Genomic DNA, 15,211 nt, shown 5'->3' with positions numbered 1-15,211 from the left:
CGAGGTCGGATCTCAAACCGAGGACCTGACTGTCCAGTTTCTGACACAGGAGGTCTGCGGTACCCACTGGCTTTGGGCCGTGGAGGGGTCAGCACCACTGCTTTAATGAGAACCTTTGAAGTTCGGTGTCCTGAAAACTTGTACAAAACTTATTTTGCCCACTGGCCACAGGCCACTTGACGGGGGAAAAAATGAAAAGAAAAAAAAATCGGAGGACCCCGAGCATGAATCATTTCTCTCAAGTTTTACACACACGTCTATAAAATAGGGCGAACCCTTGAAACTCATGTTAAAGGCGGCGGAGTCCATGAAAGACTTTTTGCCCTGTTCCAGCTGAAGGCTGCAGGCAGGACCATTTGATTTATTTTCATTTTTCAAAGGAATGGAGAAAGTCGTCCGATTAGCAGTGGTATTATTACAATCTCCATTCTTAAACCTTGAAAGACCCTTGTAAACAATCGGTTCCTTCTCCCAACCCAGTTTCCACCGCCGCTTGGTAATGACTGGAAGATTAATGAGGCTTTTTTAGCAACACCTGTCTTTTTAAGCTGTCGACACAACCAATTAATACTTTTAATTACCACTACACGGAAACTAACCAGAACCTTTCTGATTTGATTTGACCGCTGAATTTTAGCCCCTCTGAAACGAAGCAGCGACGAGGCGGAGCAGGGAGAGAGGTGGGGGGTGGGTGATTTTGCTGCGGGCTTATTTTGCCTCTGGACGGATGGGGGGCGGGGGGGGAATTGCTTTCGATTTATTTCGCTTAGCTTTTCCCCTCGCCTTTGCCATCTCTTTAGTGAAGAAGAAAACAGGACCCTGGAGCGCAAAAGTGTCGTCGTCCCCCTCAGCTTCCCAAAATATAAGCGGGAATGGTGGGAGGAAAGGCTGGAGGGAGCAAGCAGCAGCTTAGACAAAAGTTACCGTAGAAAGAATCAGTGTGTGTGTGTGAGAGAGAGAGTGAGAGGGGGGTTCTTGTCCGACTCGCACCGAATTCGAGGCAGTTTTTGCCAGTCATTTCAAGGAAAGAGCGAATGTGCCACCGGCGTAGGCGGGAAGGGCCGGGAGCAGGCGGGACGGCGACCTGAGAGTCAGCAGGGAGCTCCGTGCCCTCCTCGGGGTTGGGCTGTTCCCCTCCTGCACCCCGATTTCTTCGGGTGTCTTTGATCGTCACTCGAATAATCGAACAGCCAAGTAGGAGGAGATAGGACAGAATTTTGAACAGAAAATGCCTTTTGGGGTCAAATGGCACCAATGCCACCAAAAGTTCAACCCCACCTAGGCATGGTGCTGGAAGGGCACCATTCCTCTTTGCCTCCTGCTTCACTTCTGTGCCTAGTGAAGCACCCTGTGCTGGCCCTTGCCTGCTTCTCTTTGTGTTTTATCTCCTACTGCTCAGGCCTCGCAGAGTTGTGCCGTAAAGGCGATGTCCCACATTAAAACAATATGAATTCTCCGACGGATCCTGAATATGAATGAGGTATGTGGTCGTACAAACTGCTTTGAAGCTGTACTTCTCCGAATATGGCTTTAATTAAATGTCTTCCGGCTCTAAAAGATTACATGTTGTGCAAAATATATCCTAGCATGAAATTTACTTCCACAATACGAAATTAGGTTACTTATAAATGTCTTCATTTAAAAAAGAAAATCGCTTCTCCTCGTTCTGGTTTCTGTTTTGTGGAACTGGGCGCTCCAACGAGGAAAGAGGGTTGGGATAATATATTTATAGAGGCACGTGTAACAAAACCTGCCAGAAGCGGAGTGGGTGAGGGCTGCTTGCTCAAATGCAGACAATTCACAAAACAGGCAAGTTAATCCAGATCTGATTTGTTTCAGATCCAGCTGTCAGAACCCCGGGATACCTCTCGCGTCTCACGCTGCAGATACCTAATGTGCTCTTAACCGCCTTCCCCCCACTCCATCCATTCCTCTGGCTTTTATGCTCTGCGAAAGATGCTCGGGGTGGGGGAGAGGGGTCAGGACAAACAGGTGGAGAAAGGTGGCGATCTGCCCTCTCGGGAAAAACAGAATAAAATAAAATAATAATAATAATAATAAAAATGTGTCGAGGTGGAAGCAGAGGCTATCATCCTGATGAGAGTGGGACCAGTTCAGCGGGCAAAGCAGTTTCACTCCGCCAGTGAAATCTCGCTCGGTGTCAAGAGCTTTCCCGCTCCGGACGGTGGATGCAGGCGGAATTCACGTTGCTGGAGGCGATGCTCTGTCTGTTTCTTTTTAAGCTCTCAGATACGAGACCTCGCCTAGATGAGTTTCTATAGAAAGATCAGATAATGGATCCCTCCGGATTACCTTTCTAAATTAACTTTTAGGTTTATTTTTATAGTCCGTTGAGACCCTGACAAAAGAGACTGTAGCTAGATACAGATACGAGATAAACATATAAAGCAATCTCATTACAAGGGAATGAGTGAGGAACTCTCCTCTCAAAGTACTCTAGATAACGAGGCTGCCCGAAGAAACAAGTAAAGCCGAGATATTTACTTCTTTTCCTATTAAATAAACCTCAATAACTGCATTGACTTTGCCCACTGTTTACTACCTTTCCATTCCGCGCTCGGGTAAATGCATCCCTAAAGGTAAAGTAAATAATTGCACTGATCTCGACAAGGGAAATGTGGAGGCATTTCAAGCGTACTAAAAATAAACGAAACAGACTCGAAGAGAGAGGACATCGCGCTCCTTTGCAGCAATTAAAGCCTCTGCTCTCGCTCCCCGGAGTCCGAGGATTCCCGACCGCAGACGGGGTTATACGTTCTCCCGGGTGGCACCGAGACAGGACCTGAGTGGCCGTGGGGAGCCGTGGGCAGAAACCGGCCGCAGGAGAAATTGCAGCTTCTTTACTGCCTTCAAAGAGCCTCGAGTTTCCACTCGCTTCTGAGCCCTTCCAAAAGGGGCATTTAGGAGCAGTGGTTTTGGGGGTTTGGGTTTTTTGTTATTGTTGGGTTTTGTTTCATCGGATGGCGTCGTCTTCTTTTGCCAGAAGAAGTGGGCTTTAAATTGTTGTTTTGGGTTTTTGGTGTTTTGTTTTGTTGTTTTGTTTCGGTTTGGGTGTCGTTGGGGTTTGATTTGGTCTGGTTTTGTTTGTGTTGTGTGTTGTTGTTGTTGTTGTTTTCCCCTTTTCATTTGAAAAGAAAACAAAGCAACAAAATTCTCCTCTTAAAATCCACGTCTCTATTCCAGCAGCACCCGAGCGGGCGGGGGATTCCTGCCAACAGGAATTGTATGATTCTTCTTCACACACAGGATGAGCTCTGCAAACCCGCGGCTGCATTCGGGGATGCTCCTCCCGACAGCGAAGGGGACCGTCCCCCCCGCACCGCTCCCACGTCAGGCTCCCTGACGAGGAGGGGGCTGTCCGGGAGATCCCCCACCCGCTGTCCGGGGGATCCCACAAACCGGGGAGAACCCTGTCCCTGGGGGGTTGTATTCGAGAGGTGTGGGTGAACACCTGGCTAGGTGTGGGGAGAGGCCACCTCCACGGAGGTCCCGTTCCCCAGCCGAGCATCCACTCGCCTGAAGCCTAATTCCATTTTAAAGCAGATATCCACCCCCACTATACACACAACACCGCACCAGGGACACCGCACCCGACGACAACAACACCACAAAACCTTAACCAAACAAGTAAGCCCCAATCGCCGACCCTCTGCAGAGCCACACGTTGAATGAATCTGGCTGTAAGGTTTTAATTACAGCGAGGGCTTCGCTACAAATCTGTACAAGAGACAGTGGCTGGTTCCCTCTGGATCTTTCCCCTTCTGACTCCTATTATTTTGACCCAAGCTACAATATAGAGAGCGGCGTGTGTGATCCATCTGCGGGGCTGGGCTGGGGTTTTTACCTCCCCTCAGCCCCCCTGCCACTTTCTTCACACTCGGGTATGGCAAGCCATTGACGCCTGCCTGTCTGTTCTACTGTCAGTGGCTTGAAATCCAGAGGAGCCTCTGCTTTGCGCTTGCTCTCGCCCTGACAGCGCTCAAATTCCCCACTCTCTCCTTAAAATGGCTCGCTTCCAGCTTGAGGAGGTGACCTCCTTTTGCGGGAGTCTTTGCTCACCACTCAGCTGCTATTAAAACGATGGCAATATGACATGCTGGCAGAAAGAGAGGAGGCCATGTGTGTTTTGGGGGGGGGGGAGGGGGAGAGGAAACAGGATGGAGAGACCGAGAAAGAAAGGGAAAAAAAGATATGTCATCGGCAAACGCCAGGAGAGACACTTTGCTGTAGCTTCTGTGGGAGCTGCGAATAACGCGGGCAGAGCCGTGCCACGCCGTGCAGGGCCGGGCATCCGAGTTTGGTGTGAGCCGCCGGGAAAAAGTCCCATGTCTCTGCGGTGAGAGCCTCCCCGCAAAAATGCATCTGGAGCAGATCGCTGCCAGCTGGAATATCGTCCAGCTTTCCACTTCTCTCCAGATTTCCCCCACATCGGTCTGTATAAGACCCGCACTCTTTCCCGAGTGCCTTTCGGTTGCTTTGTGGGTTGCACTCTGTTACTAAAAACCCAAGGGATCCCGCAGGAACCTTTTTTTTTGCCTGTCCCACTCAACATTTCTCTGCCCCTTTTGAAAATCCTGTTCCAAGATCCGCTTCGTGCTGGAAAACACATATCCTAACATCATTCCTGAAACTAGCTTCTCTCAGACCTTCCCTTCTGCCTGCGCTGGGACGGAAAACATCCTCCGAGACTCTGGTGTGAATTGAGAAGGGGAGATATCTACTCCCAGCGAGTAACTCTCAGCCCCTGCTCACTCTTTCAGCCCCCCTAAGGAAAGCATCTTGGAGGAGCCTCGCCTGAGGAACACCAGCAGCTACCACAACCCCCACACGCACTCCCCCCTCCCAAGCCAACAAACAAGCCAAACAACCCCAAAGAGGGACCCCCACCACTGACAACACCAGAGCAGGACTTCCCGGGAAGGAGGGGATGAGGAGCGGAACGGGAATGCTTGTTTTTCCCTGTTGTTATTGTTGAACGTATGAATGAATGAATGAATGGAACAGAAGGTGCTCGGAGGCATATAGGAAGCCTCTGGCCGCTTACATTAACTTCCTATTATACCCTAAAAATAGAACCCCGTTTCCTGTTGTTAGTCAGCTCCTTCCAACTGTTGTGTCTGCTGTGTGACATCTTTCGACTCACGAATGTGACTTTAAACCGCGCACACACACACACAACGCCTTGGTCTTTTGAAACTACTACCCATCAAATATCATTAAAGAGATGCGGTTTAAGGTGACACGGAGGACCAGGAGCACGAAGTCACCCAGTCCCGGGACACGGGGAACCCGGTGCCATGCTCTCTGCCCGTCACTGGGGCGAGGAGAGGGGCGGGGGGGAATGGGGGGACGGGACGGGGGGTGTGTGTGGGGGGGTGTGTGTGTGCAGCCGTGCAGCCTCGGGAGAAGGACTGGCCCAAATCCTTGTCTTGGGGGGAAAATCCTCTTTGCCCTCCAGGAGAGCGGACCGCATCCCCAGGGAAGGTGAACCCGGAAGGTGAGGGAAGAGAGAAGCCTGGCCGGCGATGCGCGGAGTAAGGCGCAGAGAGCATTCCTATTGCCCCAGGCCAAGGCTGCAGCCTCTTACTCCGAGGGGATCGGGTTGGGCTGAGGAAGGAGTGCAGAATCCGTGCAGGGGGGCGTGAGCTCCTGCTGCTCTTTCCCGGGGACCAAGCGTATGGAGGGGGTGGGGGGGTGACCCCCCACCCAGAGCAGTTCCCAGCCTCTCCCTAACTCGCACCATGCCCAAGCGAACCCGGCTACTGACTCGCCTGGCCCCTCACAGCTCCCACAGTGCTCGGTCGAGGTAAGGCGGCTCCCACTTTGGGCTCCCTCCCCCGCCGGTCCGCGTCCCATGTGTGGCTGCTGCCTGCCCGCTCGCTCGGAGGTATCAGTGCAATGGGGACGAGGAGGTGCGGAATAGTCGCTCTCCCTCTCCTTTTCATCGGTCACCCACCCTGTAAATGAGCACCCCATGCTCCAATGCGTCCAGAGCTGCTGGTTCAGTTCTCGTTTCTTTAACAGGAGCCCACTAACGAAGCTCGGCTCCGTAACACCAGGGAGAACCAGTACCTGGCAGAGGCGGGCAGGGACCTGCCGGCTGCCCCAGCGTCTCCAGCACTCCCAGCTCCCGACGGGCCCGGGACCTGCCTGTCTCTCGAAGAAGGAATACCCTTGCAGCTGCCATCTCTACCGGGGCACTGTTAGCGCCCTCATTGCACACCTTCTCTGCCCTCGGCCCCCTTTGCCCTCTATGCGCATGATTGGGGGATGGGTAGGTTGACGGGACGACTGGATGCGGGACAGCTCCTTGGAGCAATCAGTGGAACCCTGCTATGCCGCTATGCCGCTATGCCGTGCCATGCTGTACCAAGCCAGGCCGTGCCAAACTGCGCAGCCCTGCCCTGCCACCCGCCGTGCCCTGGATACGCCACGCTCCCCTTCCCCGCAGGCGCGGATCCTTCATGCCAGAGGCCACGGGGAAAAGGGGGATGAGGAGGGGGTGGGGGAGAGGGAGAAAAAAGAAAAAGAGACAACAATAAATATTGACAAGCAGCGTGACTCCTTACAGCCGAGTCATTAACATCGACCAATCACCGGCAGCTCCATACTGGGAGATTTGCCTAATTAAATTGGGGGAAATTATCGGTGTGAGGCTGGATGGACTCAACTGTCCTGACGACAGACGAAAGATGCCTGAGAACCGCGGGCAAAAAGCATCGCCAGGTGCCCTCTGCATCCCTCCCCAACCCGACCCTCGGTGCCCACCGGGTAACCCCTACCGCTGCCCCAGCCTGCTCCCGGAGCCGCATCACATCTCATCCCTCAGATCAACATGCAACTCCGGTTGCTCGAAGGGAGCAGCTTCTCCAGATTCTCCTTGCCTCTTCCTACCCTTTTTATCTCACTGCCTTATCCCCTTTTCCAAGGAGGCACATAGGTATCATTTCAAACCTGCCTCCTCTCCCTACTCAACTTTCCCCCTCAGTTCCCGCTTTAGCATGCATTATGCGGCAGGAATTATGTCGAAATAAGATAGCAACGTGTTGCAAACAACTCCCCAGCCCCCTTTCTGACACCTTTTGTTATGCATGCTCTCGCTGCTGGAGAAAATGCTAGTATGTGCACCTGCGGAAAGAAAAAAACCCAACGCCTTCGTGATGTTAACAGCGAGCTGGAGGGTATAAAGCAATAAAACTGCCAAATGTACCTGTTCCTATGGAGTACATTACCTACACCTATGAATAAAGAGTCCCGGTAGGAATTCTTTCCCTTCTTTTCCCCTTTCTCTATATTTTTATTCATTGTAGGTGTGTAAACGCCTGGATCGGGTTACCCTTTCGCGTGTTAAAGTGGAACTCTTGTTAAAAGCAGGAGGAGAACAAGGCAAGACACTTACAACTGCATTCAGAGTTACTGAACCGACTCCAAGGGCTCAAGAAGTGCAATAGCCATGGGAGGGTGGGAAAGGGGGCACAGAACATCTCAGCCACCCGCGAAATAAGACACCCACACTGAAATAAATCAGCTGAACTACAGCAGCCGAGAGACCACGGGTTATGCCCTGCTACCGATCGAGCATCGCTTCGCGTCCCCCTTTCCTCCCCCAACCCCCAAGGAAGGCGCAAAGAGGGGGCTCGCACCCCTCTCCTTCCCAGGTTTGCTAGAGCCGTGAGGAAACAAATCTCAAAAACAAATGAAGAAAGGGAAAAGGGAGGGGTGGGGGAATAAATCCGAGAAACAAACCCAAGATCCCTCTAACTATTTCCAAAAGCAACACGTTAATAATAATAATGGGGAACAAAACAAATTAAATCCAAATCTGGAAGATCTAGAAACCGGTCCTCAGGCAATGTCACCGTGAGAGGCAGTGTCAGGACCTCTGCTTGGTCTGGGGATGTCTCTGGGCTGTGCGGGATTTTGCAAGCGGCTGCTGCTGGTGGTTTTCAAAGCCCGAAGCCTCCAGCCCGTTTCCCCATTTAGAGCAACTTTGAGATTTCTCTAGGCTTAGCGAATTCCGCCGGGTCCTTTCCTACCTCAGTCCTCTCCGGAGGGGTCTGTCTCTGGAGTTCATGCTTAGCTGGACGCGAGGAGATTTAAGCGAGGGAAAGGGGAAAAAAAAAAAAAAAAGAAGAGAGGATGAGAGAGAGAGAGAGAGAGAGAGGAGAGAGAGAGGAGAGAGAGATCCTCCGCCGTGCTGGATCAAACTTAATGTCTTTCCCTAGTCCATCTTTGAAAGAGAAGTGGTAATACCACCTGGATGTTCGGATATAAATCCCCTTGCAAATAATAAATGGATTAATAATAACAAGGTATGAAGTTCTTTTTATAGAAAAAAGGAGAGAATTGAAACTAAATGCGGCAGTTAGACAACCATTTTGATAAGAGGATAATTGAGGCGACACTGGTGTATAATTAGAGGATAATTTATGCTATATCCACTTTTATTCCACCTCCCAAAATAAACCCAGTCCATAATCATTACAGGCAAATTGTTCTGAATTTTATAGCAGCAATTTGAACAAAGTACTGCAGTTAATCATGGGAGATTTTTGTGTATTCCTGATTAGAAGTCTAATTGCCTCCTTCCAGAAAGTAAAATAACTGTAAAACGACTCTATTTTTATCATTAACAATGTTGACAATAAAATAAAATCAACTGGAATTGTAATCTCGAGACAAATTTAGGGAGCTGGCACTTTTTTTTTTTCTCCTTTTTTTTTTTCTTTTTATTATTATTTTTTTTTTAATCCTTGGGGTCGTTTATATCCTAATCAAGCTTTTGCCAAAACCGCCAACCGCACGTAGCCATTTGCATATATTTGAAAGCGATTACGGGAGCCGCTGCCGCTGCCGTCGGCGGGGGAAAAACGCGCTGCGCCTCGAAAATACCGCGCAAGGCTTTGGGGGGTGGGGGGAGGTAGGGGGGAGAAAGGTAAAGGATGGATGGAGAGATGGATGTATGGAGGGATGAAGGGATGGAGGGGTGGAGGGATGAAGGGATGGAGAGATGGATGGAGGGGGTCGTGCGATGTGTGTGGGGGAGATACGTGATTTGAGGGGTGTAGGGGGGGTAAGCGTGGGGTGTGAGGGGGGTGGGGAAAAGAGGTGATGGGAGGGGGGGGGTGGGGAGAAAGAGGGAGGGGGACGGGCGCGGGCGAGCGCGCGCTGCCGGCGCGGCGGGGCGGTGACGTCAGGGGGTTGAGTGACCAATGAGGGAGGCTCTGCCCTTCGGAGACGAAGCATTCGACTTGTGCGCGTCCCTGCCCTTCAAGTCGAAGCGCCGGAGCCCCAACTTTGCCGGCTCCCACCTTAACTCCCACCCCCCCCCCCCCCTCCTCCCCACTCTCCACGCCCGGCCTTCCAAACTCCCCCCCCCCCCCCGCGGGAAAAAGAAAACAACAAAACCCAACAAAACCCACAACCAAAAAAAAAACCCACCCCAACAACCCACCCCACGACGCCGAGGAGGAGGAGGAGGAGGAGGGGGGATGAAGGAAAAGAGCGGCGCAAAAAAGCGCCGGGAGTAGCCCGCCCTCCCCCTTCCACACACCCCGCACACCGCCCTCCCCTTCCTCCCCTCCCTCAGTGAACGAGGCCCCTCGCACAACGGCTCCTTGGAGAGGAAGGGGGGGGGGAAGAGGATAAAAAAAAAAAAAAAGGCGGAAAAGAAGAAGAAAAAAAAAAGGAGAGGGGAAAAAAAAAAAAGGAAAAAAAAAAAAAAAAGAAAAGAAATTAAATTAAATCACCGCCGCCTCTCCAGCGGTGCCGCGGCGGGTAAGGGGAGCGGCGGTGGCTGGGCAGAGAGGAGGCAGAGCGCGGGGGGCGAGCCGGGGAGCGCCGCGCTCTCCCTCCCAAACTTTGATGATGACCATGACTACGATGGCTGACGGGCTGGACGCGCAAGACTCCTCCAAATCCGCCTTCATGGAGTTCGGGCAGCAGCAGCCGCCACCGCCGCAGCCACCGCCGCCGCCGCCGCCCCACTCGCAGCAGAGCTCGCCGGCCATGGCCGGCGCCCACTACCCGCTGCACTGCCTGCACTCCGCCGCCGGCTCCCACCCGCACCACCAGCACCACCATCACAGCTCGCCCTACTCCGGCTCCGCCGGCTCCTACAACCACCGCTCGCTGGCCGCCTACCCCTACGTGAGCCACTCGCAGCACAGCCCTTACCTCCAGTCCTACCACAGCAGCAGCGCGGCCAGCCAGACGCGGGCGGACGATGCAGGTGAGCCGGCTACACCGCTTCCCTAACCCGCTGCCAGCTTCTCTCCTCTCTCTGCCTCCATGCATTCCCGGGGCCTCTTCCCCGCTCACCCTTGGCCATTTACAGAGCCATTCCCTCTCCCTGCCCCCCGCTTCTCCCCAAAGGAGATGCCGGCCTTGGGGTGCGCGGGATGAAAAAGCACTGTGGAGGAGTGTTGCTCGTTCCCGCAGCCCCTCCGAGGGCCTACAGCTCCCGGTACGCTGTGCTGGGGCCGCCGTTCCTCCCCCCACCTCCATCCCCCCAAACGCCGGTGGGACCACGGTGCCGGGCATCGGCGCCTCCCCGGTTGCGGGCAGGGGGCTGCTCTCGGCGCTCCTTTGTTACGGTGGCACCGGCTCTAGGCAAAATTCCTGCTAACACCTGAGGAGTGAAAGTTTCCAGGCGAGCGGCTCTCATTCAGCTCGGGGGACAGCTGATTTATGTATTTATTTTATTTATTTATTTTTGTACTTTATTCTTTTCCCCCCCTTTTTCTTTTTCCCACAGGGAGCCGCTCGTTTGTATGTATTCATCCGGAGGGGCACGGGGGGGGGGGGAGGAATGGAATGGTGGGGAGGGGGATGTATATGTTGGGGTAAAAGCATTGTTAAAAGTCTCGGACCGGTGACTCAATGCCCACCAAACTGGCGACGCGAAGTCAGTCAGCTGGGTAAAACCCGGATGGCCCTGCAAGCAGGCATCCCTTCAGGGAGCCAGGGATGCGCTTGATTTTAATGTTAAAATAACAATAATCATTATTATTATGCCCTCCCCCCGCCTGGAGGAAAGGCAGCGTGCCCACTGTACTCGGACAGTTGGGTTTTTTCCTCCCAGTAGCTCCCACGCAGCAACGTGTGTCGTGGGGTGTCCTTTGAGGAGCAGGAGCCAGCAATGGTATAGAACTGGCACAGGGGCAAGCTGCTGGGTTTGGGTTTTTGTTTTGTTTTGGTTTGTTGGTTTTTTTTTGGGGGAGGGGGGGAAGGGGGGGAGCCATGGCAGCCAAAATACCCGCGGTAAAGACCTAAGGAGGGTGATGTTTCAGCTGCCTTGTTTTGCTTGCAGATCAGCAAAAAACCACAGTGATTGAAAACGGTGAAATCAGATTCAATGGAAAAGGGAAAAAGATTCGGAAGCCTCGAACCATTTACTCTAGTCTACAACTCCAGGCTTTAAATCATCGCTTTCAGCAGACTCAATACCTGGCACTTCCAGAGAGAGCTGAGCTGGCAGCTTCATTAGGACTTACCCAGACACAGGTAATTACTGGGAACCCCAAATCTCCGAAATCCTACTCGAGCAATGAAGGCCAAGAGAAGTAGGATGCTCCTTACGCGTTTTGGCCTCTGCGCGGGAGCGGTGGCAGAGTTAACGCACACGGTCCCCCATCTCTCTGTCTAACGCGCGACAAGAGACCGGGCTACCGCAGAAGGAGACGAATGCCACCTTCCCTCAGCCTTCTGGCGAGCGAACGCTCCCTTGTGATGCCATACAGAACGTTTTAAAATTGCCTTTATTCTCGGATAATTCCAGCACCGAGATGCAGTTGCCCAGCTGTGAAAAGGAGAACAAAGCAAAGGGAAGGGAAAGGGCTGGCTGGGCCTGAGGTAGACCTAAAAGCACAGCAAAGCTGCCTCGTAGCAACCTATAGGTAGAGGGGAAGCAGGAACACGTTGGGAAATACCTGTAAAATCAATAGTTAATTCACCCTGGATGAGTAACGCAAATGCGGTGGTTACCCTTGGGCAAAATGTAGGGAAGGTGATAATAGATCTGAAGATCAAAGCCAGCCGTGTACAAAATTATAGCAGGTTAAGCCATAGTTAAGTGTGGTTGGAGTAGCTGTGCCATTCTGCTAATTTAAGCTTGAAAGACACATCAGGCATTTACAGGCTTCCCAGGCTGGGGTTTGCGGAGAAGTGCGCGGATAGATGGGATCAATTCGGGCGAAATGTAATCATGCGAATTTATGAGCTTAAACAAATGACTTCAGGGTTTTATCATTGCCATTGATAAGCAGTCGCTTCCAGCCAGCGATTTTTTAGTACTCAGCAAACATTAATCACGGGAACAGACCTGATGATTTTCCAAATGGGATTTTTTTTTTGTGCCCTCAGCATGCACCTTCTCTCTCGCTGCTGTCTCACCTCCTCGCACGCCTAGATGTATTATTTGGTTTTAGGGGCCCGATCCTCGGCGTGCAGCTAGAGAAACCCTAAACGTTACGTCTGCAGAGTGTGCGAGGTCAAAGACACGCGTGGGAGTTGTTTTCTTTGTTCGCTTGGCTTTAAGAGATATGCGTGTATATATCAGTTCTAATAACAAATCTGATCTGCCAGAGCGGGCCCGATCCTTGCACATCTCGTCTCTCCTCGGGAGTTTTGCTGGATTAGGAGCAGGATGAGACCCAAAGCGACCTTGACAACAGATTACTCGCTGAAAGAAGAGAATCCTCCTCTCTTTAAAAACAACTTTTAAAATAAAGCCATAATCCTGCTTCCGCGCTGCCTCCTCCCCTGTCACATCAGCAAGGACCGCTTGATCGTGCATCTTTTCTTTGTAAGATGCACTTTGTCTATTGGCTCCTGCTTCCTGGCATAAAATCATATGATTGCCCATGTTTGACAACAGTTTGCCCAAACGATCAAATGACCTCCAAAATTCTGAAAGAGGCTCTAAAAGAGGAGAGCTCAGAGCGTGGGCTCGGCTTCAGCTCCACCAATCTGGCCTGCCCAGGGAAAATAACGTTCCAGGTTAAAACTCGCTTCCAGCTCCGCTCTGCTTCTCCTCTTCTCTCCAGCTGCATCCAGCAGCTCACCCACTTTCCCCTCTCCCCATCCCCAGCTCCACATCCGACTCGGTGTGGGCTCTCCAAGACCTTCTCTAGAGCAAAGCCCTGAGTGCTGACGGCAGCCTAATATCTGCTCCGTTTTGGTTTACAGGTGAAGATCTGGTTTCAGAACAAGCGCTCCAAATTCAAGAAGCTGCTGAAGCAGGGCAGCAACCCCCATGAGAGTGACCCTCTGCCCGGCTCCGCTGCCCTCTCCCCTCGCTCTCCGGCTCTGCCTCCAGTCTGGGACGTTTCAGCTTCTGCCAAGGGAGTCAATATGCCTCCCAACAGCTACATGCCTGGCTATTCTCACTGGTATTCTTCTCCACATCAAGACACAATGCAGAGACCACAAATGATGTGAATTGTCCAAGAGAAACACTCTCCCAAGAACGCCTCGTCTCGACATGGCAAAAAAGTTCCCCTGCTTTGCCAAGCCGTGCCAGCTACCAGGCTCTGTGTGAACTTGTAGATGCGGCAAAGAGACAGAGTGGCTTTATTTGATTTTATTTTGGTTCTTTTTTTCCTTTTCTTTCTTTCTTTTTCTTTTTTTTTTTTTTTTAAAGTAACCTCAGCGATTGATCTTGAACAGAAAGACACAATTTTCATTCTGGCGCACAGAAGACACTTCTCTTTAGGATATTTTCCCTCGGACTCCAAGGCACCAGCCTCTTTCTCTGTGGAGTATACGTCAAAACAACCTTTTTTTTTTTTTTTGGCAGACTTTGCCCACAAGAAGAACCTGAACCTACCATGGCAGCCGTTTTTACTTGTTTAACGAGCTAAAGACATTACATGATGAAAGAGAGACTAGTCAAAGCTCCTTCATTTTTTATTTACCAAATCGGGACTGGGGAAAGAAAAAAAAATTAAAGTAATAATAAAAGAGAGAAGAAGGGATTGGAAAAAAAAAAACAGTTATAGTAAAAAAAAATAATAAAGAGGGGGGAAAAAAATGGAGAACTGGATGAAAACAAATGAAAACACACTGTAAGATTAGAACATTACCCCGAAGCAAATCCTGCATGCTTTCTCAAAACGCAATGGGCTGCGGCTCAAGAAGAAGAAACCACCATCCGCCCAGCCAAGAGCCCCGCAGACACCCGCACACAGCCGGACCTACTCCCGGAGACGAGCAGGAAAGACAGAGCGACGGACCCGCGCATCACCCGCAGCCGCGGGCTGGGGAAGGGAGGTTCGGCGCTGCCTGACCGCAGTCTCACACCCCCCCACCCCCCACCACCCTCCCCAACACCCCCCCCCACCCCCGAGCAAGAGGGACCTTTCCCCCCGAGCAACCTTTCTGTATATATTGTTGAATTTTAGTTGTACATATACTTTGTATGGTTTTGTCTCCTTTCATATATAGAGTAAAAGCCACAAAACGCCCGCCTGGCTCCTATTTCTCTCCGCTTAGACGGACCCCCACCTCCCCCGACCTGCTCCCCCCCACCTAGTTTAGCCCAGGCAGCTGGACGCGGTGCGCCCCCCTCCCCCCCCCGCCCCCCTTCCCAGTTTAGCCCAGGCAGCTGGACCGGTGCCCCCCTCCCTTTCCTGCGCGCACAGACATCGCTACCTGCACACAGATACGCGAGCAAAGATAGAAAAGATGGAGGGGGGATGGGTGCGCGGGGGGTGTAGCTGGTGGTTTGCTTAGCCTTAAGGCGACGACTAAGGAGGTATGGAGACCGCAAAGCTAAGCCCAGAAGAAGTTTCTGATCGCCCGTCCATTTCTGCTGCGATTTCCCTGCTCCGCTGCTCAGCTGAGCTGAGCTTTCTCGCCGAGGCAAAGCTCAGAGCTCTGCCTTTCCTCCCAAAGGTCGGAGACTCCAAATTATTAAGAAAGGAAGCGCCCTCCTTTGTTTTTTTCAAGAGCAGACAATGCAAGCTGAGGAATGTTTTTTTGCAAAGCCCTGAGAGATGCCCAAGCACTCAACACTGCTGTCCAGCCAGCTCCAGCCTCACCAGCTTGTGGAAAGCACAGCAACTACTGACAATGAAAATCCCTTTCCTCATCCAAGCTGGGTGCCCCATACTGCGAGAATTAATGGCTAGAGACCTGGGCATCCTTCAAATTATGAACCTTGAAACCACTGAGCCATTTATCAGAAGTC

General features: G+C 51.9%; 1 protein-coding gene and 1 long non-coding RNA gene across 2 annotated transcripts in view; one reads left to right on the top strand and one right to left on the bottom strand.

Moving 5' to 3' along the window:
- The window catches only part of LOC135187842 (uncharacterized), a 39,760-nt gene extending 31,129 nt beyond the window's left edge, over positions 1 to 8,631 (bottom strand). The window contains exon 1 of the long non-coding RNA XR_010307469.1: positions 8,058 to 8,631. This is a non-coding gene — a long non-coding RNA (uncharacterized LOC135187842). The remainder of the gene's footprint in view (positions 1 to 8,057) is intronic.
- A 593-nt stretch (positions 8,632 to 9,224) lies between these two features.
- Positions 9,225 to 14,486, top strand: DLX6 (distal-less homeobox 6). The gene is made up of 3 exons (XM_064166878.1): positions 9,225 to 10,252; positions 11,333 to 11,526; positions 13,210 to 14,486. Exons 1-3 carry the CDS (start codon positions 9,886 to 9,888, stop codon positions 13,459 to 13,461), a joined length of 813 nt encoding a protein of 270 aa, XP_064022948.1. The 5' UTR covers positions 9,225 to 9,885; the 3' UTR covers positions 13,462 to 14,486.
- The last annotated feature ends 725 nt before the right edge of the window (positions 14,487 to 15,211 follow it).

The sequence above is a fragment of the Pogoniulus pusillus genome, chromosome 28 (assembly GCF_015220805.1).
Source record: "Pogoniulus pusillus isolate bPogPus1 chromosome 28, bPogPus1.pri, whole genome shotgun sequence".
Taxonomy (NCBI): Eukaryota; Metazoa; Chordata; class Aves; order Piciformes; family Lybiidae; genus Pogoniulus; species Pogoniulus pusillus.
This window is presented reverse-complemented; position numbering and strand designations above follow the sequence as displayed.